Here is a 24,201-nt window from a genome sequence, read left to right on the forward strand (position 1 = left end):
GTTTTGCATAAAATTTATACAATGTAACACAAAAAGAAGCATCAACTGACATATGTACACCTGAAGCACATGAAAGTGAACATGAATATGAATGAAGAACACTATTATACTAAAAAAAAATGTGAAACAAAATATCATGAACACAGCGTTTATGAAGGCTAAATGGCACCACACTTACATGTGAAGGAGAATAACACTGATAATTACATATCAGTCGGTACACCAAACCTTGTTGCATTTTACGATTTCAGTAGAATGATGGGTTAGCAAACGAATTGGCCATTAATTACACTTTGCATGGAGAAGTGAACAGTGTTGATGGTAGTATGTAAGCATTCATATCTATGTCACAATGTAAATAAATTCCATATCAAACTGCTACGTTGAGTAAATGAGAAAACAAACAATGTTTTCATAGAAGACGCTGGTGAGCTTGTTTCCTGGCAAAGTCCCAACAACACAACTTCTTGTGTGTTATGTAGGAGCCATGGACACGTCTGTAACAGTACAGGGGTAATCAAAGCCAGCACAAATGTTAGCAACACAGACAAACTTTTTTCATTGTACTGACAACATATTTAGCCTGGGAGCACAATCCTACACTTAATATGAGAATCTCGTATATCTATTACAAACAATAATTCATGGATTCATGTCAAGCGTACTTCATAAGACGGCAATATATTTTTGTAATGGAAGCCTACTGCTGTTTAATTTCTATCCACTCATGGTCTTGATCACCATGGCTCATTGTCCAAACACCAAGTGTCCCAATGCCTCTGGTAATGCATTTCAGCCAATCAAAAGTTTGTGAAGACAACAACGATATCCAACTCGTAAGGAGACACGCTGATACTCAAACAAGAATAAACTGCTGTGGCTGAGCTTGAAGCCTAGACAGAAACCCTCGCCCATGTCACTCTTATTCAATTTTATTTCTATTATGATTTCTATATTTTCTTTTCGCTTCTCAAAAAATCTGCCAGGAACTTGCATTTATGAGAAAGCCAATTTGTAATGCTGAAATCCATGAAACTAAACCACCAGCTACTGCCTATGCACAAGTTTTCTGTACTAGCTGGCATGAGCTCCCACACTGTGCATGTTGAAAGATGCTCTGCAAGCATTACAGGGCCATGTGAGAATTACTTTTCGTGGTCAAAGCATGAGACAATGTGACGCACAGTACACTGAAAAACCTCTACAGACGTCTATGCCACTATGGTGAAAAAAAAAAAATCATAAGGCGGGGCTGGCGCCGGTGGTGCCAGCCTTGCTGACTCGGTGCCACCTTAGCCTGCTCCTTGAAGTTTCGTCTTCTACAGTTATTGGGAAGCGAGCGTTGGCCGGCATGGTCAGTTTCGTGGTCCTCACTCACTGTGTGCTTGCTCACTGCGATATTTCACGATTTGCACCATTTGTGCATCGTGCTATGATGCATTAATATCTCAAAAAGAAACCCTTTTTATTCAAACTTCTTTTATTTCAAACAAATTTTCAGACCCCTTTGAATTTGAATCATCAGGATTTGACGGTATATATGTTTACACAGAAGAAAATTCCTGACAAAGCTCTCCATTTCACATAGATCCCAACACTGCTACAGCATGTTTTACTGCTTTGCACTTGACTTAAATGTGCCACATCTGTTGTCACCACTCGATCATATTCTAGAAAAATGTAGTGCACATGGAACAGATCTAAGTTGGCCAAAATACCAGAAAGATTGGATGCGCTTTGTAGACGATCACAAGGAAGAAAATTGGTATAATTTAATTTAGTTTAGTCACTTCTGTTGAATAGGTTGCCAAGTTCAGTCAACTATTGCAAAACCTTAGTTTCTTGGCCCTCGAGATATCTGAATCCATAAATTGGACCCATACTGTATTTACTCGAGTAACGCTCGCGATAATTTCTTTTTCTGAGTTTTACTGGGTGCAGGCCTTGCATGAGGCATGTTTATTGCTACTCACTGACACTTCAAACTGTGGTCAGACTGCTATGAAAAATATTACCACCCCAGGCGGCCAACTATGAACAGATTTAGAGTAGCCGAACAGTTTCTTGAACACTGACAATACCACAAAAATTTCCAAATACACAGGCAGACCGAGAAAACTATTTGCGACTGTAAGATTGATTACGTTTCTTTAGAGTGCCTCAACTACAGAAACTTTGTTTGCTGACATTTGCTCACTGTTTGTTGTGCTGCATTAAATTTTCCTTGAAATCTTGTGATAGGCAAGGCCACAGGGGCACTTCATGCATTTCCTTTTTATTAATCACTAAGTCCGATTTGCGTCACCAATCGTCACAAAATGCAAATGCTGCACACACGACCTTGACTGTGCAAGCCTGTTGATCTAGGTTGTGCTGTGAAAAACAAGTAGGTAGCTTTATTGGCTTTATTCCCACATGTGAGCTTACACCGAATGTGGACATAGACTGGAGCATTCATTTGCATCTTGTAACAGTCTTTAAAAAATAAAAATGCAACTCAAATGTCACTGTCTGGACAGGTTACCCAAAAGGAGGCAATGGTGACAACCAGATTGTGGCTCTCTTAATCACATCTTGTATTCAGACAAGATTAAATTTTTAACACTTTCTGAAAAATTTATATTCTGCGAGTATTGAGCCATTTTTGAAGAAGCCATGCTGCATACAGTTTTCTCTCTCTCTGATAAACCAAATTCATCCAGTTATAGTACTTTTGCCAGTCTTTAGCAGTTCTAGTGACATTCTTTCCAAAATGAGTGAGATTGCGGCACAGTCACATTGTGCTTGCCTGAGGGCAATTTTCTTGCCTTGTATTTTTATTGATAATCAAAAATATTGCCTTCAAACAAAATTCTGAACTTAATACATGCGAAGATAATATAACATGTGCCTAAATTTAACTTCAGAGTGATATGAAATAGCATTAAAAAGATTCTTTATAAGCAGGTGATGATGATGGCATGTGGGGTTTAATGGTGCAAGAGCCAGCTATGGCCAAAGTGCACTATGTGTTATGGTAATGAATTGTCTATCTATTATATAAGAAATGATAAAATGAGTGGCAAATGGTACATGTACCGTGGCTGTATAAAGGCCTGAGAACAATTTGCTGTAACTTGCAGAACATATACGAATATTAAAGTAATGACAATGGATAATAATGTGTGCTATGTGCATAAAAGTTCCATTAAGAAGAGATAATACAATATAACGTGCACAATAGCACTAGTGCCTCAAGAGGCTCCTTGAAGTCGAGGACTGTGAGGCACATGCTGTGAAAACATTTTGCGCAACGGCTGAAGCCTGCAAGGCGAGGCTGCGCCACAGCTAACCAGCCCAAATTATCTGTACGGTGTTTACGTCAGCTAGACACTGTAGGACTGTTTCAAAATCATAAAGTGGCTTGTGGCTCAGAAAGAATGCCGGGTGAAGACGGATGTGCTCACAATATGAAGGATGAAAGTACTTTTTACACTGGAAACAAACATGGAGGACGGTAAGAACATCGCCAACTCTGTTACATGTCAGAGGATCGCTTCCAGAAAGGATTCAAGAGTCTACTCTATAGGTATGTGCCATCCTTAACCAGCAAAGAAGCACTTCTTTGCGTTATGTTTTCTCGGTTACCCAGTTCCCCATTCTTGGCTTGATCACATGTAGCTTATTTAACACTTCAGCGCCTCACTGCCTTTGCCGGCGTTTTACGAAACTCATGGCGCAAGAAAGGCTCCAGATCTGTGGGGGCACAGCTATGCATCTTTCTGTATATTCACAAACTCCCAACATGGCACTTTCGCACTTTCGCCTGCAGCTACACTGCCTTTTATATCTCTATGGCCAGGTACCCAGCATACTATGATCACTTGGTTGCCCATGTAAGCTGAGCACAACAAGCTGTACAGTTCATTATCAAATAACTGAATTTTGTTTTCATAGACTTATTAGAGCTCTAACAGCACTCAATAAGTCTTTTGTACAAGCTTATGAGGCATCTCCCATCACTTTGCCAGGATGCGTGTGACAAGAGCTTCAGCAGATTCGAAGTCGTGAGACACTTTGCTTTAAGATTCTTCAGGTGTGGGACAAAAGTTAACTTCCAGTCTAAAATGATACACAAAAATTTATGTTAACAGCTCACAGCTAGTCATTCTCCATTGAGATATACCGCGGGGTGCAGCAGTATACCTCTCTTGCTCAAGAAGAGGACACACATACTTATTTGAGGGTTTAGTTTAAAACCGTTCTCGTCTACCCGTTTAGACAATTTATATAAGCCAAACTGTACTTGTTGCTCCGAGATACTAAAATTATGTGATTTGCAAGCTATGTGGATGTCATCCACACCTACAGAATAAAGAATTGTACGTGGTATGACAGTATGAAGCGAATTCATTTTGACAATAAATAAAGTACAGCTCAGCACACCACCTTGTGGTACACCAGTACCCTGTGTAAATGGATGGAACAGGATGTTACCAACTCAAACACAGAATGTGCCAATTCCAGCCAGATCACGAAGGATTCCAAAATGCCAAGTAGTGTCATATGGTTTCTCCATGTCTAAAAATACTGATAAGAAAATCTTTTCATGTACAAAGGCATCACGGATATTTGTCCCGATTCGGACAAGCTTTTAAATGGCAAGATAGGCTGACACCCTATCACCACTTGTACATGCCACTTCATTACATGATCCCATTCGCTGTATACTGTGTGTGAGCTCCCCGTGTAGCTTCTCTATATCGACCTTCCACCTGGGAGCATGTGGAGAGCATTCTTCCTGTTTTGTACATTTCAAAAGAATCAGGAAGTGGTCGCTTCCATATGGGTTCCCAATTACGCTCCATTCCAGATACGGCACAAGAGTACTCGATGATATGATTAGTTCTATAGAGGAAAATGCTTTGTGTGCAAGGCTGTAGAGAGCAGGAGGTTGCTCCTTTTTGAGTAAGCATACACCTGAGGAGACCAGGAAATTTTCTATGAGGCGCCCTCTCGCATCAGAAGTCTCCGCACATGGTACTACGATGCTCGTTAAAATATCCACAACTGCATAGGGCTCCGGAACTTCATCACTGAAGTTCTTTAACGTCACCAAGGTTCTCAAGAGCTCTGGCATTCCGTTGTAAAATTTCATTATCCATGTTGAAAAGAAGTTTGCGCTGTGTGTTCAAGAAGACTGGTTAAGGTCACTTCACTTAGAGGGCCCTTCCCGGGTGCCGTAACGCGAGGCTTGTCTCCTACTGCAACCCTAGGACTCACGGCAGTCCTTCAGAGCTGGCTGCGCCGCCTCACTAGGAGTAGCGTCTTTCCCTATGGTAGTGTACATTGCCTCTTGAGAGGTGCCAGACATCCATTCTTGTGAGCGGTGTGGTCGTTGTGAAGCCTTCACCTCAAGAGACGAAACAGCGGAGCCTACCAACCCGGAGGTCGACGGACTCTGCTTCAGCGACGGTGAAGCAGTACTGGCTGCTGTTGCCGAGGGGGCTGGTAGTGCTGTTGTGACAACGTTCTATGTGGGTCGGGCGCATGCCGGCGTCTGCTGTGGCACTGCCTCCTTATGCACTGCATCAGCATACATTTCAGTATGAAGAAAGGATACATGTATTCATGCTTCCTGGAAGGAATGTTTTCCTGTACTTTAGGTGTGACTATATCTTATTCTTTCTGCCAGGTGGGGCAAGTTTTAGAGTAAGCTGCTTGTCCACCGTCACACTTTGGACAGATGAGTATGCTATTACAGTCATCTCTGGGGTCATCTTGAAAATTGCACCTCAGAAAGGTTTGTTGGCCGTGGCAGCTTTGTCAACTGTGGCCATACCTCTCACACTTCAAACATTTCAGGGGGTTGGGGATGTATGGTCGGATTTGGACTTTTGTGTATCCTGTTTCTAATATTTTTAGCAGCACACTGGTTGGAAAGGTGACGAAAAGATGTTCAGTTGAAATTTCTTTGTTCTTCCATTTGATTATGATTATGATACCTTCCTGAAGCCAGCCTAATCTTTTGGTTGACTGAATTCCAGTGTTCTATTTATTCTATTGAAAATTATCTTGGTGAATATTTTACACAATACTGGAAGTAAGCTAATGAGCCTATAATTGTTCACTTCTTTAATGTCGCCTTTTTTGTGGATTAGAATAACACTGGCATTCTTCCAATTCTCTTAGACCCTTGAAGTCATGACACAGTTCATATAAAGGGCCAACAGCTTTTCAAGCATGATGTCTCCTCCATCCTTGATTAAATCTAGTTATTCCATCTTTTCCTGCCACATTTTCCCATTTCATGCCTTGCAAGGCCCTTCCAACTTCATCACTGGTTACAGAAGGAGCCTCTGTAACCTGTTCGTTACTACTTCAAATAGAGGTATCATGGCTATTCTGGGTACTGTACAGGTCAGTATAGAATTCTTCCACTTTTACTATATCTTCGAAATTGCTCATGATATTATTACCCTGCATATCGTTCAGTGCATACATCTTGGCTTCTCCTAGGTCAAGTTTTCTTCTCTCTGATTTCTTGCTGCGTCCATTTTTTACAGCATCATCAATCTTTCTTACATTATAAATTCAAATATCCCTTATTCTCTCTTTGTTGGTCAGTTTTAACAGTTCCACGAATTCTATATCATCTCTCCAGTTCGATACTTTCATTCTTTGTCATTTCTATATGATAAACTAGACCAGGTTAACCCTTGCTGCCTGGAAAATTGGAAGTAAAATTAAGTGTGTAGAAGACAGGAAAGATTGAAAATAAGACAGAAAGACTAAGAATGAGGCAAGGAAAGGAGAGAGCAACTACCAATTTTCCCCAGGTGGTTCAGTCCAGGGGTGCTGTCTACTTGAAGCTGAGGCCAAAGGGGTGTGTTGTCTCTGCGAGGGGCCTTAAAGGTCCAAACACTCAGCATCGGCTAAAACAATAGGATGCCCTTTGCCCTGGACACGGCTAAGCCATGCACAATTAAACGAAGGAGGACCCAACCCCCATGTGCTCTGGTTTGTGGCGTAGCAACACACCAAACACCTGCTGATGCAGACGTGCCTGCAGGCTTTAAGCAGCTGAAAAATCTTAAGAAATTATGCAGTTGATATAGGGGCTTATTTAAATGTCAACATGACTTCCTCGAAGATGACCACAAATTATGCAGAATCATATTACGACTTTTATTCTGAATAGACAAGTACATGCCATGTTTTCGCAACTTACGGTAGGATACACATATCTCCCACCTAGGTCCTTCGTTGGCTGCTACCTCAACAGCACATACACAATATGAAGCACCACTAGTGCACATGGATGCTTGTAGTTTGACTGCCAGTGCACAGCCACTAGTAACATACCACTACAGACTCATTTAAATGCACTAAAACACAGTACACTCACTGTATAGCATAAAAAAGAACTAAAAAGGCCCATTTTTTGAGGCACTTTGAAGTTATACAATAGAGGCTAAAATGAAGCATATGATGGTTACTAGAAACACAGCATAAAAGCCATACATTCATGGCACATTAACACAAGAAAAGTATACCAAACATGTTTACAGAACCAATATAAACATGAATGACCTCTAAACATTTAAGAAAGCGAGAATGGGGAGTGATACTAGGCACATTGTTCAGTACTACAGTAATGAAAATAAATGAAGATCACTAATGAGCAAAGTGAAACCAAATGCAGTTTAAGGAACGAAGTTAACAATTGGGATACAATACACAATGCAAGAGAGTATTATACTTGAAACCAGATAAAATATGGTCTTTTGATGGATCCAGAAACATCCAATTTTTGTGCAGTATCTACGACCCCTTGTGTTCATTGAATCGCTTTCTCTAAATGCCATAAATTCAAGAGAATTGCAAAACCATGCACTGCTAATATGCTAGCATGATAGTGTAATGATAACAGTAATGCTAAAGGACAAAAACAAACCATATCTTCCTTGACAAACCAACCTGATTACTCATTCATGATAATGATCCTAACGAACCACTACTTCAAATAATTCAATGCAAGTTAATTAAAGAAAGAAAAGCACTTCATGGTGCGACTATTGCACACGGAAGCAATGGGTATGTTTCAGTGTTTCTTGCACATGTTACTTGGCCAAACTGGCATTTGGTCTAATTAGCACACACAGATCCCCGCTTGTCCTGGTAAAGTTGAGTCACCAGTAAGAGGTGGCTGGAAAATTTCCTCTCATGGACAACGTTGTCTATAGACTTTCTGAATGATGAAAAAAAAAGACAGTATACTTAATATAGCTGGAGGGGTGAAATTACCATTTATAAGACTATGCAGGAAATTGTGCAGTGTGTTTATACTGTAAGCCTGGGTTCACCCATTGCACACTGACAAAATGTACGAGGCACACATATACTCGGGCCATAGTCCAATAAAGCTGCATAATGACAATGCATATCTATGAGGTCTCTTAGGAGAAACACCTCAACAATATAAAACCGACAATATAAAACCATCGAAGAAGGATTAGTCATGAAGGCTTGATTACAAAGTTAAGCTGCATACACATGCACTGATATCACGTATCACTCCTGTTTGGCAGGCTGCGGGCAGAATGCCTGTGGCAGCAAGCTTTGTGGCAGGTCGTGCTGTGGTAGCTATTGCCACTCTGGCTGCGGCTTCAGCTGTGGTCCTGGTTGCGATCTTGCTTGTCGACTTTATCAAAACTGTGGATGCAGCTGTGGAGATTTGTTGGCATGCACACAGGCTCTTTGAAGTAGCCAAATTGCACGGACAGGGTTTGGAAGCGTTTTACGCATGCCAGAACCTAACACGAACAGAAACTTTAAGCACTAGATAAACCACAGACAAGTTTTCCCACAGCTGATGTCAGTTTTTTGCCCGCCCTTTGTGAAAACTGAAGAAAGGTGTCATTACAACATACTTGCTTCTGAAAAACACCCACACATTCGTCATGAATATGCACTTGTAAGATGATCAGAACTGACATGACAATAAATGCATGCTACCTGGATATTTGCTTGTATTCCTAAAACTTCTCTTAAGAGCTATCTTTCAGTGCCATGTAAAGAATGGTTGTGAAGTTAACATTCTGAACATGTTCGTCATTAGCAAGAATCAAACATTAGTAAATGAATGAATGAATCCTCCGGGCAAGAAGTTTTGTAAAAAAAGTATTGATATTCCGTAACATCTATTGCCACATATTTATCTACTGATTAAGGATGGTACACAAGCAGAACAGACTTGATAAACTTTCCTGCAGTTTCATGAGCAGCATGCAGTATACTGCGAATTTTGAAGGAAAAAGAAAGAATTACCCTTCTCAAGCAGGTTAATTGTTCTTAATGAGAGGCAAGTGATAAAGTAAGACCTTCCAAATATTGTGTTTATAATGTTGCTGCATATGTTACGCTGTAAACAAAAGTTGTATTTCACAGCCTTCCAACAATTAATGGGAGCTGTCTGATCACATCTGCAAGGTAATAAAAGCCACATTAACATAATCCGAGGTCATTAAATAAAAACTCGGTACTATTCATGAAAAGCAAATACAAGCACCTGGCACAGCAAAATGGTTCAACCAAAGAATAGAAACATGAACGGAAAAATACCAGGATGCTACTGACAGTCCGGACGAGGACCGACCTTCGTCGGAGTGAAGGCCGAAACGACAGTGAAGGCCTGGTATATTTCTTACCTGCTTCTATTATTTGACCTGTTTCACTCCCAGATAGTGTGATTCAACGCTTCACTGATATATATATATATATATATATATATATATATACGAGGTGTGACACAAAACAAACGAGACTAAGTGTGTAGCTTGAAAAAAGAGTGGGGTTGGCAACAACTGTTTTGCTGACGTAATCCCACACACCTCCTCTAGTCATGCCTCCAGTTTCGACGGAACCGATCACGGCAGTTGGGAGTGCTGCGTCATTGAGTGAACATGTGCAAATGCATTCTGCCGGGAAAATGTCTCATGTAAAACCCGAACAGCGAATCAACATCAAGTTTCTTGTGAAACTTAAGAAATCAGCCACAGAAACATTTCAAATAATAACCGAGGCTTATGGAGATGTAACCTTGTCTCGTGCACGTGTGTTTGAATGGCATAAGCGGTTTTCAGGCGGAAGGGACAGTGTGGAAGGTGATGAACGTGCTGGGTGCCCAAGGTCAGCGATTACAGACCAAAACATTGCCAAAGTTCGTGATGTGATCAGTGGTAACCGAAGATTAAGTGTTCGTGCAGTGGCGGAGTTGGTTCACTTGGATAGGAAAGCTGTTCGACGCATATTAATGGACGAATTACACATGACGAAGATTTGCGCGAAGGTTGTTCCAAAAGTTCTGTCCGTTGACCAAAAACGGTGCTGTAACGATGTGTGTGCGAACATGTTAGAACGCATTGCAAACGAGCCAAATTTGTTGGAAGCCGTTGTAATATGTGATGAGACATGTATTTTTACCTATGACTCAGAAAGTAAGCGCCAGTCAATGCAGTGGAAGTCTCCAGGATCCCCAAGACCCAAGAAAGAATGCATGTCAAAATCAAAATTCAAGGCAATGTTAATCGTCTTCTTCGACATTAATGGAATTGTAATGATTGAGTGCGTTCCCAGTGGTCAGACTGTTAATCAACACTACTACATTGAAGTACTAAAAAGTCTTTGTGAAAAAATTTGTAAAAAAAGGCCACAGTTGTGGAATGATGGATGGCTGTTGCACCAGGACAATGCACCCGCACACACGGTCCGATCTGTCAAGCAGTTTCTGACCAGCAAAAACATTACTGTGATGGGGCATCCTCCTTATTCACCTGATTTGGCTCCATGCGACTTTGCTTTACTTCATAAAGTTAAATCTTGCTTAAAGCTAACCTATTTTATCTCGGTTGAAGAGGTTCAGGCAAAAATGGAGAATCTCCTGAAGGGCCTTCCAAAAACCTCGTTCCAGCACTGTTACCAGCAATGGCAGCACCGAATGCAGAAGTGCGTGAATGCTGAAGGGGACTACTTTGAAAGTGATAATGTCACAGAGAACTGATTCAGTAAGCACAATAAGTTGTTGGACCAGTCTCGTTTTTTTTGTGTCACACCTCGTACATGTTCGTAAGATTGTGTGAGTGTGTGTGTGCACTGCACTGGTCGCTGGCTTACGAGGACACCCCCCCCCTGCACCCCCCCCCCTCTACTCAAATATTTTAACAGACGTGGTGATCTGCTTGGAAAAGAGGCAAAGAGGCAAATTATAAGAGGAGGAAGAGTAGGCTTTCGCCATTCACTTTTTATGAGAGATCTTACGGGACCCTGTAATTTTTAACAGTAATGTAATCTAATTTTACATTTATTATCCTTTACGAAAAAGGAACTTTCGGGAAGGAATCAGGCTTAACCCGATTGTCATATATTTTGTTCGGGGTGTAAAAATAAGGAATCATCAGCTTTTACCAGAAAACAAAGGACCATATATATGTACAAAATGTTTCACACCCGTAACACAACTAAACAAGAACAATGCCTTATCAAGACTTCTAGTGCCCAATCGGTCATATCGTTGCCCTGATGTGCAAATATTAACCAGTCTCATATGGCTAGCTTACGTTCTACCACAAGTCTGATGCTGCAAGTCTTAAGGTCTAAAAGAAACTGTGCTTAAACTATGCGCTGCAGCTTGTGAACAGCTTGACAACATTACAAGTGCCATAATGGATTTGCCTTGACTAAAACAGTGTGTAACATGCTAGTTCATCTGTATTATTAGACGAGAAATTGTTCTGGAAACATCAACACTTCATCTCGGAAACATATATGTACATCAAATGTCAACTCTATCTCTGATGTGATGATGCTTGATTTGACACATATTATTGTACCCCGGTCTGAATCGCAGCTATTTCTTTGCTAGCTTCTTACATTATGAGTAATTTAGAGAAAATCATTCTCACAGTTATGGATACATTTTAGGCCAATGATCATTCAAGGCAAAAAGTGAACCTTTGATACGCTGGCATAGCTATGAAGTCACATGAAAGCACTTTTTAAGACATTCTGATAGACAGTACAGTCAACTTCCCTCTAGGTAACCTTACAAGAGATATTTAAGGTTGAGGTACCCAGGTACCTCTCAATGCAGTTTTGGAATCAGCTACTGCTATTAAAAAAAAAAAAAAAAATATTGGCTAAACTAGAAACAAAGCTGAGAAGTCCCAGACCTTTAGAGCTTGTTCCCTGCATGACAGGACATGTGGCTGGAGAGCTTGCTTTGCTGTGAAAAGGATGCACTGCAGTGAACACAGGAAAAGGGAAGCGTTGCCGTGTGGCAGTGCATATGCTTTCTCAGGCCGAGACTCTGAGTGAATGCTTGTGGACACAGGGGGCACAGGTAGGGGCGCTCTCCAGTATGGGTGCACATATGCCGTGTCAGGTTGCTACACTGAGTGTATGCCTCCGGGCACAGGGGGCACTTGAAGGGGCGCTCTCCTGTGTGGTGGCACAGATGCCGTTTCAGGTGGCAATCTTGAGTGAATGTGGCTGGGCAGAGGTGGCACTTGAAAGGGCGCTCGCCTGAGTGTGTGCGCAGGTGATTCGTCATGCTCGCTTTATGCTTGGTCTTGTAAGGGCACAGCTGGCAGGAACGCAGCCCACCATGCACTGACACGAGCGACTGGTACTGCTCTGGGGACCCTGATGGCAAGAGACCCACAAAGTCGCAGTGAGCACAGGAAAGCAATGGGAACAAAATGTGTCACATATTTGATAGAACTAATGTGCTATGCCAGGCAATCAAGAAGAATCGCTCCACTTGTAAGCAAAATGCACGATAACCTTGGACTAGCTAGCCCACCTGCTACTGCCATGGCACGAGTGAACTGATGCTGTAAATGTCTCACACAAGTTCCTATCTCTCTATAAATATATTACTATCCTGAATACGTACTAACTACTGCTGGCAACACATAGAGGTGAGATTTGGCATGCAATTTAAGATATTATGCATAGTCAAATTAGTTTTTATATGCAACACGGCATTATGCACACCCTCTGACCTTCCCTGGCCCTTGTGTAAAAACACCATTATTCAACACTAAGTTATGCACTCACCGATTAACTAAGGATTACATGTTTATTTTGCATAAAATTTATACAATGTAACACAAAAAAAAACCATCAACTGACATATGTACACCGGAAGCACATGAAATTGAACATGAATATGAATGAAGGATGCTGTTATAAAAAAAACAAAAAAACATGTGAAACAAAATATCATGAACACAGCATTTGTGAAGGCTAAATGGCACCACATTTGCATGTTGAGAACAACACTGATAATTACATATCAGTCGGTACACCAAAACATTGTTGTTCTTTTACGATTTCAGTAGAATGATAGGTTAGCAAACGAATTGGTCATTAATTACAATTTGCACAGAGAAGAGAACAGTGTTGATGGTAGTTTGTAAGCATCAACTGACATATGTGCACCGGAAGCACATGAAATTGAACATGAATATGTATGAAGGATGCTGTTATAAAATAAAAAAAACATCTGAAACCCAAAATATCATGAGCACAGCATTTATGAAAGCTAAATGGCAACACGTTTACATGTTGAGGAGAACAACACTGATAATTACATATCAGTCGGTACACCAAAACGTTGTTTTGTTATGATTTTTGTAGACTGATGGGTTAGCAAACGAATTGGCCATGAATTACACTTTGCACGGAGAAGTGAACAGTGTTGATGGTAGTATGCAAGCATTCATATCTATGTCACAATGTAAATAAATTCTCTATCAAACTGCTACATAGAGTAAATCAGAAAACAAACAATGTTTTCATAGAAGACGCTGGTGAGCTTGTTTCCTGGCAAAGTCCCAACAACACAACTTCTTGTGTGTTATGTAGGAGCCATGGACACGTCTGTAACAGTACAGGGGTAATCAAAGCCAGCACAAATGTTAGCAACACAGACAAACTTTTTTCATTGTACTGACAACATATTTAGCCTGGGAGCACAATCCTACACTTAATATGAGAATCTCGTATATCTATTACAAACAATAATTCACGGATTCATGTCAAGCGTACTTCATAAAACGGCGATATATTTTTGTAATGGAAGCCTACTGCTGTTTAATTTTTATCCACTCATAGTCTTGATTATCATGACCCACTGTCCAAACACCAAGTGTCCCAATGCCTCTGGCAATGCCACTTCAGCCAATCAAAAGTTTGTGAAGACAACAGCGATATTCAACTCGTAAGGAGACATGCTGGTACTCAAAACAAGAATAAACTGCTGTGGCTGAGCTTGAAGCCTAGACAGAAACCCTCGCCCATGTCACTGTTATTCAATTTTATTTCTATTATGATTTATATATATTTTTTGCATGTCAAAAAATCTGCCAGGAACTTTCACTACGAGAAAGCCAATTTGCAATACTCAAATCCATGAGACTAAAGCACCAGCTACTGCCTATGCACAAGTTTCATGTACAAGCTGGCATGAGCTCCCACACTGTGCATGTTGAAAGATGCTCTGCAAGCATTACAGGGCCACGTGAGAAGTACTTTTCATGGTCAAAGCATGAGACAATGAGACGCACAGTACATTCAAACCTCTACTGGCGTTGCTGCCACTAGGGTGAAAAAAAGAATCCTGCACCAGCCCTGCTGACCCGGTGCCACCTTAGCCTGCTCCTTGAAGTTTCGTCTTCTACAGTTATCGGGAAGCTCGCGTTGGCCAGCATGGGCAGTTTCGTGGTCCTCGCTCACTGTGTGCTTGCTCACTGCGATATTTCACGATTTGCCCCATTCGCGCATCGGGCTATGATGCATGAATATCTCAAAAACAAGCCCTTCTTTTTGTTCGAACTTCTTTTATTTCAAACAAATTTTCGGACCCCTTCGAGTTCGAATTATCAAGATTCGACGCTATATAAGTTTACACAGAAGAAAATTTCTGGCGAAGCTCTCCATTTCACACAGATTGCAACACTGCTACAGTATGTTTTATTGCTTTGCACTTGGCTTAAATGTGCCACATCTGTTGTCACCACTCGACCATATTCTAGAAAAATGTAGTGCACCTGGAACAGATCTAAGTTGGCCAGAATGCCCTAGATGTGCCTTAAGGCATTATTATTGATGATGCATCACACAGTATTTTAAAAATACAATTTGGTACTATCACAACTACGTCGAATTATCATTGTTCTGCATGTTGTTTCCATAGTGGTTCATATATTCATGTCAACCTAAAACATATTCATCAATCGATGCGAGAGTTTTCAGTCTGACATCCCTTAAACTTAGAATGACAACTTTAGTAAGCTTGCAATTAAATAAACCCTAAATGCCTTCTTAGTGGCCCCGTTTTGCTTATTGCAAAGTTTACTTCAGAAGAGAAGAGGCTGCACTACGATAACCAGCTTGAGTGTAGACGAAACACCTTGCAATCATAGTCCTACTCTTGAAATTGGTCATCTACATGCAAGACCTCTCGTGTGCTTTCACATTCAGGCATAAAAGTATCCACAAACAAATGTTAAGAACTGCTTTAATGAAAGGAGAGTGGAGGTTGTATACAATAGACCTCAATAAACAGACCTCAAGAAACCAGAGAACGATGTTCTGATTAACAAGTGTACCGCTTACTGAGAAACACGTGCAGACGTGCAGTAATATATGTCATGTGCACTCTTAACCATTTTAGATACGTCAAGCATAAATATGTGAATAGCGGTAAGTTAATGCGCTGGTTTGGGCGAGGTAGACAGCTATTGGATTGACAAGGCTATGCTAGTTCCTTTTTTGAGGAGGTACCATAGACACATCAAAACATAGCTCACTGCTCCAGCAGGTTACCGAATAACATGCAGTCGTACGGTGGAAGTTCAAGGTATCGAACGGCACACTGTTGGGCATCTGAAATCGGGTTGCTCTTATTTTGGCTGCCTATGGGGTGAGTGGCCTTGCTGTGATGCTGTCGAGCCAACTCTGCACAGTGTGTTAAAAATCTATATGAATTTTGTCTATATGATCCCTTCACACCGGTCTTTAATGATGGCTTTCTGGATAATAAACAGCCATTTCAGCAATGTACTTCAAATCCTGCGTCCTTTTGAAAAAATCATTTAGACCTTGTTTCTGTGGTTTTGTTTACAGAGGGTTACGAAAGTTTTCGTTTTGATAAAAAGAAAAAGTTTTTTTTTATTAACCAAACATAGAACCACCCATCTTAGAAGGTGTTCCACTTAAGCTGCCATTTAACTTAAGCGATATTTATATACACATGTTACGTTGTATACGCTGAGATGGAAAGACATAGGGAAAAGAACATATCCTTATATACCTCTCACATGTGATCTGTCATTTCGGACATAGTTAACACATAATGCAAGAATGTGATGTACTATAATAATGGAGCTTACTCGACGGCCGAGTATGCATTTCATGTTTTCCATCTTCAATATATTCAACATCATTAAAAGTGTAGTGGATAAAGCCATAAAATAACAAGACACCTCCCCCAAGTCATAATTATCCGAGAATTTCAAAATTCTTGTCAGACCCAGAAATGCCGCAGAGGTTCTAACATCCAATGAAATAGGTTTGGTAACACTGTATATAATAATACACTTCGCTAGACATCCAGGGTGACAAGGACAGAATAAAGTTGATAAGTGTCTGATCATGCTTGATAAGGTTGACAACGACCGAAGAGGGTTGATAAGGGTTTATGCTCATCAAATCAAGTTTCATAACATTGATAATGACGCCAGCTGCATAGAGATCAGTAAGTAGCCAAATGCTTAAGAATAAGCACTTAGACAACTGCCAGACGAGTCGCTGAACAAACTTTTTTTGCAAGTGTTACTGGGTGCCGGCCTTACTTGAAGCCGGTTTATTGCTACTCACTGAAGCCTCATGCTGCAGTCACTGCTATGCAAAATATAGCAACCAGGTGGCCGATTATGAACATATTTACTGTCACTGACAGGTTCTTCAAAACTGACCATACCACAAAAATTTCAAAATAATCAGCAAGACAGAAAAAACTAAACGCAATGGAAAAATTGATTCAGTTTTCTACATTGCCTAAGCTACAGAATATTTCTTTACAAATGTTTGCTCAGTGTTTGTTGCACTACATTAAAGTAAATTTTAATTGAAATTTTGTGATAGTCGGGGCTGCAGGTGTATTTCATGCATATACTTTTTATTCATCGCTAAGTCTGATTTGCATCACGACTCGTCGTGAAGTGCAGATGCCAAACATACACCTTGACACCGCAACGATGTCATTCTAGGCTGTGCTTTGCAAAGTAAGTTGGGAGCTTTATTCATGCCCACATGTGAGCTTCCACCGTTCTGTATGGAAAGCTCCCACAAGAACTTGGTTGGCTTTCGTGGTAAATGTTGCCCGATTGCCACCACAGAACCAAACTCTGTGACACACCCGCAGCCACCGCTTGAGCTCATGGACGTGCTCTTCTGCGACACTTAGTAAAACAATTATTTCCAAGTTTTTACACTCCAAATTGGGGGTTCGGGCCTTACACAATAAAATATTGCAAATGTGCAGTTAAAAATCTTATCACAATGCAATATTTTGTGTTGCCTGCACTCATTTGGGTCATTTGGGTTGCCAAACACTTTTTAAAAATAGAAATGCAACTGAACTGTCACTGCCTGGACAGGTTACCAAAAAGGAGTCAGTGATGAAAAGGGGATTCTGGCTCTCTCATATTCACATATTCTATTCAGTCAAGATTAAATTTTTAGCACTTCTTTAGACAAATTATTCTACATGTATTGAGCCATATTGAAGAAGCTGTGCAGCATAGTTTCCTATTTCTCTGATAAAACAAACTCATTGGGTTATAGTGCTTTTGCCAGTCTTTAACAGGTCTAGCGACATTTCTTCTGAAGAGTGAAATTGTGAAACAGTGACATCGCACTTGCCTGAGGGCAATTTCTTTTGTCTTGTGTTTTTATTGTGATAGCCAAAACGTTGCTTTAAATACAGAATTCTGAGCTTAACGCAATGAAAGATAGTATCGTATGTTTCGAAATATACATGGAGGATGACATGAACAAGCATTAAAAAGATTCTTTATAAGCAGCTAAAGAACCAAGAAATTATGCAGTTGATATAGTGGCTTAGTCAAATGCTAACATGACTTTCTTGAACATGGATGGATGGATGGATGAAAAACTTTATTAGGGTCCTTTAGGGCGCGCACTAGCGCGCAGCGGGCCGCTCCTACGTCGGGACAGAGAGGCCGAGTTTCTCCGCCGCGTCGTGGGCCCGGGGCCGTTGGACAGCCCATAACTGTTCTTCGAGGTTGGGGCTGTGTAGGATCGCATCCCAACGTGAAGAAGTGTTGTTTTCATCGCTGTGTAACGCGGGACATCGCCAGAGCATGTGAGGTAAATTCGCTAAATCATTGCATAGTGCACATGCATTTGTTGTCTGAATTTCGGGGTACATGACCACAGATTATTATTATTATGGCTTTTATTCTGAATAGACAAGTACTTGTCATCCTTTGTAAATTTACAATAGGATACACATATCTTACACCTAGGCTGCTACCTCGATGATACATACAGTATGAAGCACCATTAGTGCGCATGGACGCTTGTAGTTTGACTGCCAATGAACAGCCACTAGTAACATACTGCTACAGACTCACTAAAATCCACTAAAACACAGTATACTCACTGTATAGTATGAAAAACAACTAGAAAGGCCCACTTTTTTAAGCACTTCGATGTTATACAATAGAAGCTGGAATGAAGCATATGATGGTTGGTAGAAACGCAGCATAAGAGCCATACATTCATGGAACATTAACACAAGAAAATGATACCAAACATGTTTACAAAACCAACATAAATATTGACCTCCTAAACATATAAGAAGTTCCAATGGAGAGTGACACTAGGTACATTGTTCAGTACCATGGTAATGACAATTAATGAAGACCACTAATGAGCAAAGTGAAATCAAATGCAGATCAAGGAACAAAGTTAACATTTGGGATACAATACACAATGCAAGAAAGTATTATACTTGAAACCAGATAAAATGTAGTCTTTTGATGGATCCAGAAAGGTCCAATCTTTGTGCAGTATCTGTGGATCCTTGGGTTCATTGAATTGCTTTCTCTTAATGCCATAAATTCATGACACTTGCAAAACCATGCGCTGCTAATGTGCCAGCACAAAGTGTAATGATAACTGTAATGTTAAGCGACACTGAAGACAATCACTATAACCGGCCATATCGGCCTTGATAAATCAATCTGACTTTTCATTCATCATAATGATTCTAACAAACCACTATTTCAGGTAATGCAATGCAAGCGAATTAAATAAAGGACCTTCATGGTGCAACTATTGCACATGGAAACAACAGGTATGTTTTAGTGTTTCTTGCACATGCTGTTTGGCCAAATTAGCCTTTGGTCTAATTAGCACAATTTTTGCCACAGATCCCTGCTTGTCCTGGAAAAAATTGAGTCGCCAGTAAGAGGTGGCTGGAAAATTTCCTGTCATGGACAACTTTGTCTATAGACTTTCTGAACGATGAAAAAAAAGAGAGTGTGCTTAATAAAGCTCGATGGGTGAAATGGCCATATATAATACTATGCAGGACACTGTGTAGTATGTGCATATTGAAAGCCTGGGTTCACCCATTCCACATTGACAAAACGTACAAGGTACACATATACTCGAGCCATAGTCCAATAAACCTGTAGAATGACAAAGCAAATCTATGAGGTCTCTTAGGAGAAACACCTCAACAATATAAAACCGACAATATAAAACCATCGAAGATGGATTAGTCGTCTAGGCTTGATTACAAAGTTAAGCTCCATGCACACGCACTGATATCACATATCACTCCTGTTTGGTAGGCTGCAGGCAGAACGCCTGTGGTAGCAAGTCTTGTGGCTGGTCGTGCCTGGTAGCTATTGCAAGTTGACTGTGGCTTCAGCTGTGGTCCTGGTAGCGATCTTGCTTGCCACCTTTATCAAAGCTGTGGATGCAGCTGTGGAGAATTGGTGGCCATGCACTTGGACTCTTTGAAGTAGCCAAACTGCTCGGACAGGGTTTGGAAGCTGTAAAAGCACTGGCTGTATCTGCATGAAAAGCCCAGTTGGCAGCGTTTTACACATGCCAAAACCTAACACCAACAGAAACTTTAAGCGCTAGACAAACCACAGACAATTCCTTCCCACAGCTGATATGAGTTTTTTCCCTGCCTTTTGTGAAAATTGAAGAAAGGTGTCATTGCAACATACTTTCTTCTCAGGAACACACCCAAACATTCCTCATGAATACGTACTTGTATGATGATCAGTACTGACTTAACAATAAATGTATGCTACCTGGATATTCGCTCATATTGATAAAACTTTTCTAAAGTGCTATCTGTGAATGCCATGCAAAGAGTGGTTGTGTAGTTTCAAACACTGATCATCCTTGTTATTAGCAAGAACCCAAACACCAATAAATGAATGAATGCTCCGGACAAGAAGTTTTGTGAACACGAGCCTGGTCTTCTGCAATATCTATCGCCACAAATTCAACTTCTGATTAAAGGATGTATACAAAACAGACTTCAGGACCTTTCTTGCACTTTCAGGAGCAGCAAAACGTATGCTGCTGATTTCGAAGGTAAAAAAAAATTACCCTTCTACAAGCATGTAAAATATTCTTAGTGAGAGGCAAGCAATAAAGTAAGAAGTGCTTCCAAATATTCGGTTTATAATTTCCCAGCACATGTTATGCTCTAAACAAAAGTTGCATTTCAGAGCCTTCCAACAATTAATGCAAGCTGTCTGATCACATCTGCAAAGTAATAAAAGCCACATTAACATCTGAGGTCATTAAATACAAACTTGGTACTATTCATGAGAAGCAAATACAAGCACCTGGCACAGCAAAATGGTTCATCCAAAGAATAGAAGCATGTACAGAAAAATACAAGGATGCTACTGACGTTTCGAACGAGGACCGACTCCATGGAAGTGAAGACCAAAACGGCAAGGATGCTACTGACGTTTCGAACGAGGACCGACTCCATGGAAGTGAAGACCAAAACGGCAGTAATATCCTGGTATTTTTCTTACATGCTTCCGTTCTTTGACCTGTTTCACTGCCAGATCCTGTTGTGTGTGTGTGTGAGTGAGGGTGTGTGTGTGTTTGTGTGTGTGTGCACACTGTACTGGTCGTCGGCCTACAAGGACTCCCCTCCACTGAACGGAGATTTGAAGCCCTGTTAGTAACTATGGAAGACCCCCTCCCTCCACCCTCTACTAAAATATTTTAACCGACGTGGTGATTTACTTGGCCCCGAGATCATCACAACCATGAAAGACCGGATGGAGGCGAAAGTTGACAAAGACAGCAGTCGTGAAGAGCCTGGAGAACAATAACCAAGAATTTCACTGCTGACCTTGCCACAAACATCCTTGCAGTTTTCTCGGCAGCAATTATACAGTTCATGGAACTAAGTGTGCCGGAAAAAATTTGTGAGTAAATTCACTAAGTATTGTTAGAATTAGTTATAAATAAAGATTTACTTTTGCTGAATATGCTTACACTGCTTCAGCGAGCTGTCCGGTGTGCAATCTATAATGAAGTGACCTGTATAACAAAAAATTTGGCTAGTCCCAAGCATTTCATTATAAAGGCCCGTTTGACTGTAATCTCAAAACTTGACTTAGGAGGGGATGCTGTGCTGAAAGGTCAACAAATGTTGAACAGACATACCACTAGTCAGCACGGCGTTGTCTTCTTGTCTTTAGAAGACATAGTAAATTTGATTACCGTAACACAAACATAAAAAAGGCGTGCATGTCCTATTTAGTAAATGAGTGTATCGCCTTAGGAAAGCAACTATTCTAAAAATTAAAAGTCTAGATTAAATTTATTGAATAAACATGGTCTGGGCACCTCATATTGCAGGGTAGGACCAGCTGCTTGGAAGTTTATGCCTCCTTCTGAAGAAAAGTTGTGCATACAAACAGATTACAAAAAAATTGCAATCCAAGAGAATCAAAACCATGCAGAATGAGACCAAAACAAGCAAACCAAACAACAGCAAGCGATAGCTGATGCGACCATAGTAAAGTACAAAAGGAGCAGGCCGGCTTATTGTGTACACATCACTGAAAAGGCTGTTCTTTTTGGTCTCCATCTCTCTGCCGTTCCTGGTTCGCGTCTACCATCTGCTGCTCTGCGTTAGCTATTTCATCTTTCACTGTTGTGCTCATTTGCTCGGTTACACCACCACGGAAAAAGAGAATAAGAAGTAGAATACATAATAACATTGCCTTTGCTCTTTCCTTGATAAGAACCATTTCCATTTAGTAAGCATTACTACTCGCTCTCGCACTAGTGTGGTGATTGCAGCATCTCCTGTGGTTTTTCCTTATAACTTTGGTTTCTCCTCTTCAGATAACAATTTTCTCAAGTTACCTCCTTTCACCCGACACCTGGACCTCTGAGAGTACGAGCCATAAAGGAGGATCATCATCATCATCACGATGTTGTTAGGTTGACGACATTCATTTGCGAATGAAAAAGACGGGATAAATGGGAATAAAACGATTATGACGATACTGTTTGCAGTACCTGAAGTATGGTTTCAAAACCACAGTTTTCCTAAAAGTGCGAATAGACTAAAAAGGGTGAAGAGCGAAAAATTGATTCAAAGACATTAAAACGTGCCAAAATGCATGCAACTTTTAGGTAAAAAAGCTAATTTTCTCCTCTTCTATAGCACAGGTAATAGCCCAACTTCGCAGTGAGCCTCTTCATGTGCTCAGAAATCCAAAACACAGAAAATTAGAAAATATGCATTTCTGACGAAAATAGTGATTTTGGTCCCAAACCTCCCCCCTTAAATGCTGTCTGGGAGTGGCATCCTATGACCTATCGTGCTATCACCGCGACAAAAACTATCGTAATTAGCTGACACCCAAGTCCAGTAAACGAGAAAATGCTCCAAGATGATGTTAAAAAAGGCAACAAAACATTCAATGTCAACAGCGCTGAAACATTATTTTTCTATGTATGCGTTTTCACTTGCACTTAAAGGGACACTAAAGTGAAAAATGATCTTTTCTGCATCAGTAAATTACCGTTCTACAACACCAAAAACACCACTTTTACAATAAGATGTTTGGTAAGCCAGAAAAAGCGCAAGAACGAAATATTGGTGGCGACGCCTACTTAAGTTTCCGCACCTGGGGGCTGTAACATCTTGGATTTTGATGGCATCTTCTAGGGCCTACTAATTATATATAGCGGTACAGATTGACTACATTGTGTTCTAAAGGAACCAAATATTGAACATGGCAAGTTTCGGGAACCTTTATTCAGCCAACGTGGCCCAAATGCAAAAACATACTTTGGAATCCCCGACGTCACGCTGACGTACCGGCGCTGGGGTTTCGGCGTGAAATTCAAATACTGATACTTGGACCTTCATTTTCTCATCTAATAATCAAAGAACTTTTTTTAAATGACTGCCTGCAGGGTTCTTAAACAGTGCTTCATTAGTCTAAACTGATTTATTGTTTTGCTTTAGTGTCCCTTTAAGCGAAAATGAGGTGTATACTGTATTCATACATTAATAACATAGGAATTGTTAATATATCTTGACCACTTATTCGCAAAAGGTGCGCAGCATTTTTTAGTTTTTAAGGTGAAAGCCTTTGTAGGGTCACGGTGAAGTTTGTGTCATCAGACCTGACCGCTGGAGTGTCCGCCGAAGCGTCATCACGCCATATGAAGACAGATTAAACACAGATAAGAATGATAATGTTATAACAGAGAGTGGTAGACGTTAATAATGACTAGTAATGATTAATCATGACTGCTGATAGCTCCAGAATGACCAACATGTCTAACGGCGACTTGTAATGACCACAATTGATTACAAATGACTAGAAATACTTAGTAGTGAGCAGTAATGACTAATAATACACTGAAATGACTTGTAACGACAACTAATGACTCTTATATGACCAACATGTCTAACGACAGCTTGTAATGACCACAATTGATTACAAATGACTAAAAATGCTTAGTAGTGAGCAGTAATGGCTAAAAGAAAGAAGAGAAAGAGAAGAGGCAAAGAGAAATAGGCGAATGATAAGAGGAGGAAGAGTAGGC

General features: G+C 40.6%; 1 protein-coding gene across 1 annotated transcript in view; it reads right to left on the reverse strand.

Annotated features, from left to right (window-relative positions):
• LOC126528111 (uncharacterized) overlaps positions 1-24,201 on the reverse strand; it is a 62,869-nt gene that overhangs the window by 34,568 nt on the left and 4,100 nt on the right. The window contains exon 2 of the mRNA XM_072284543.1: positions 12,214-12,735. Within this exon, the coding sequence (XP_072140644.1) occupies positions 12,214-12,735 (522 nt within the window). The remainder of the gene's footprint in view (positions 1-12,213; positions 12,736-24,201) is intronic.

Source organism: Dermacentor andersoni, chromosome 9, assembly GCF_023375885.2.
Source record: "Dermacentor andersoni chromosome 9, qqDerAnde1_hic_scaffold, whole genome shotgun sequence".
Classification (NCBI taxonomy): Eukaryota; Metazoa; Arthropoda; class Arachnida; order Ixodida; family Ixodidae; genus Dermacentor; species Dermacentor andersoni.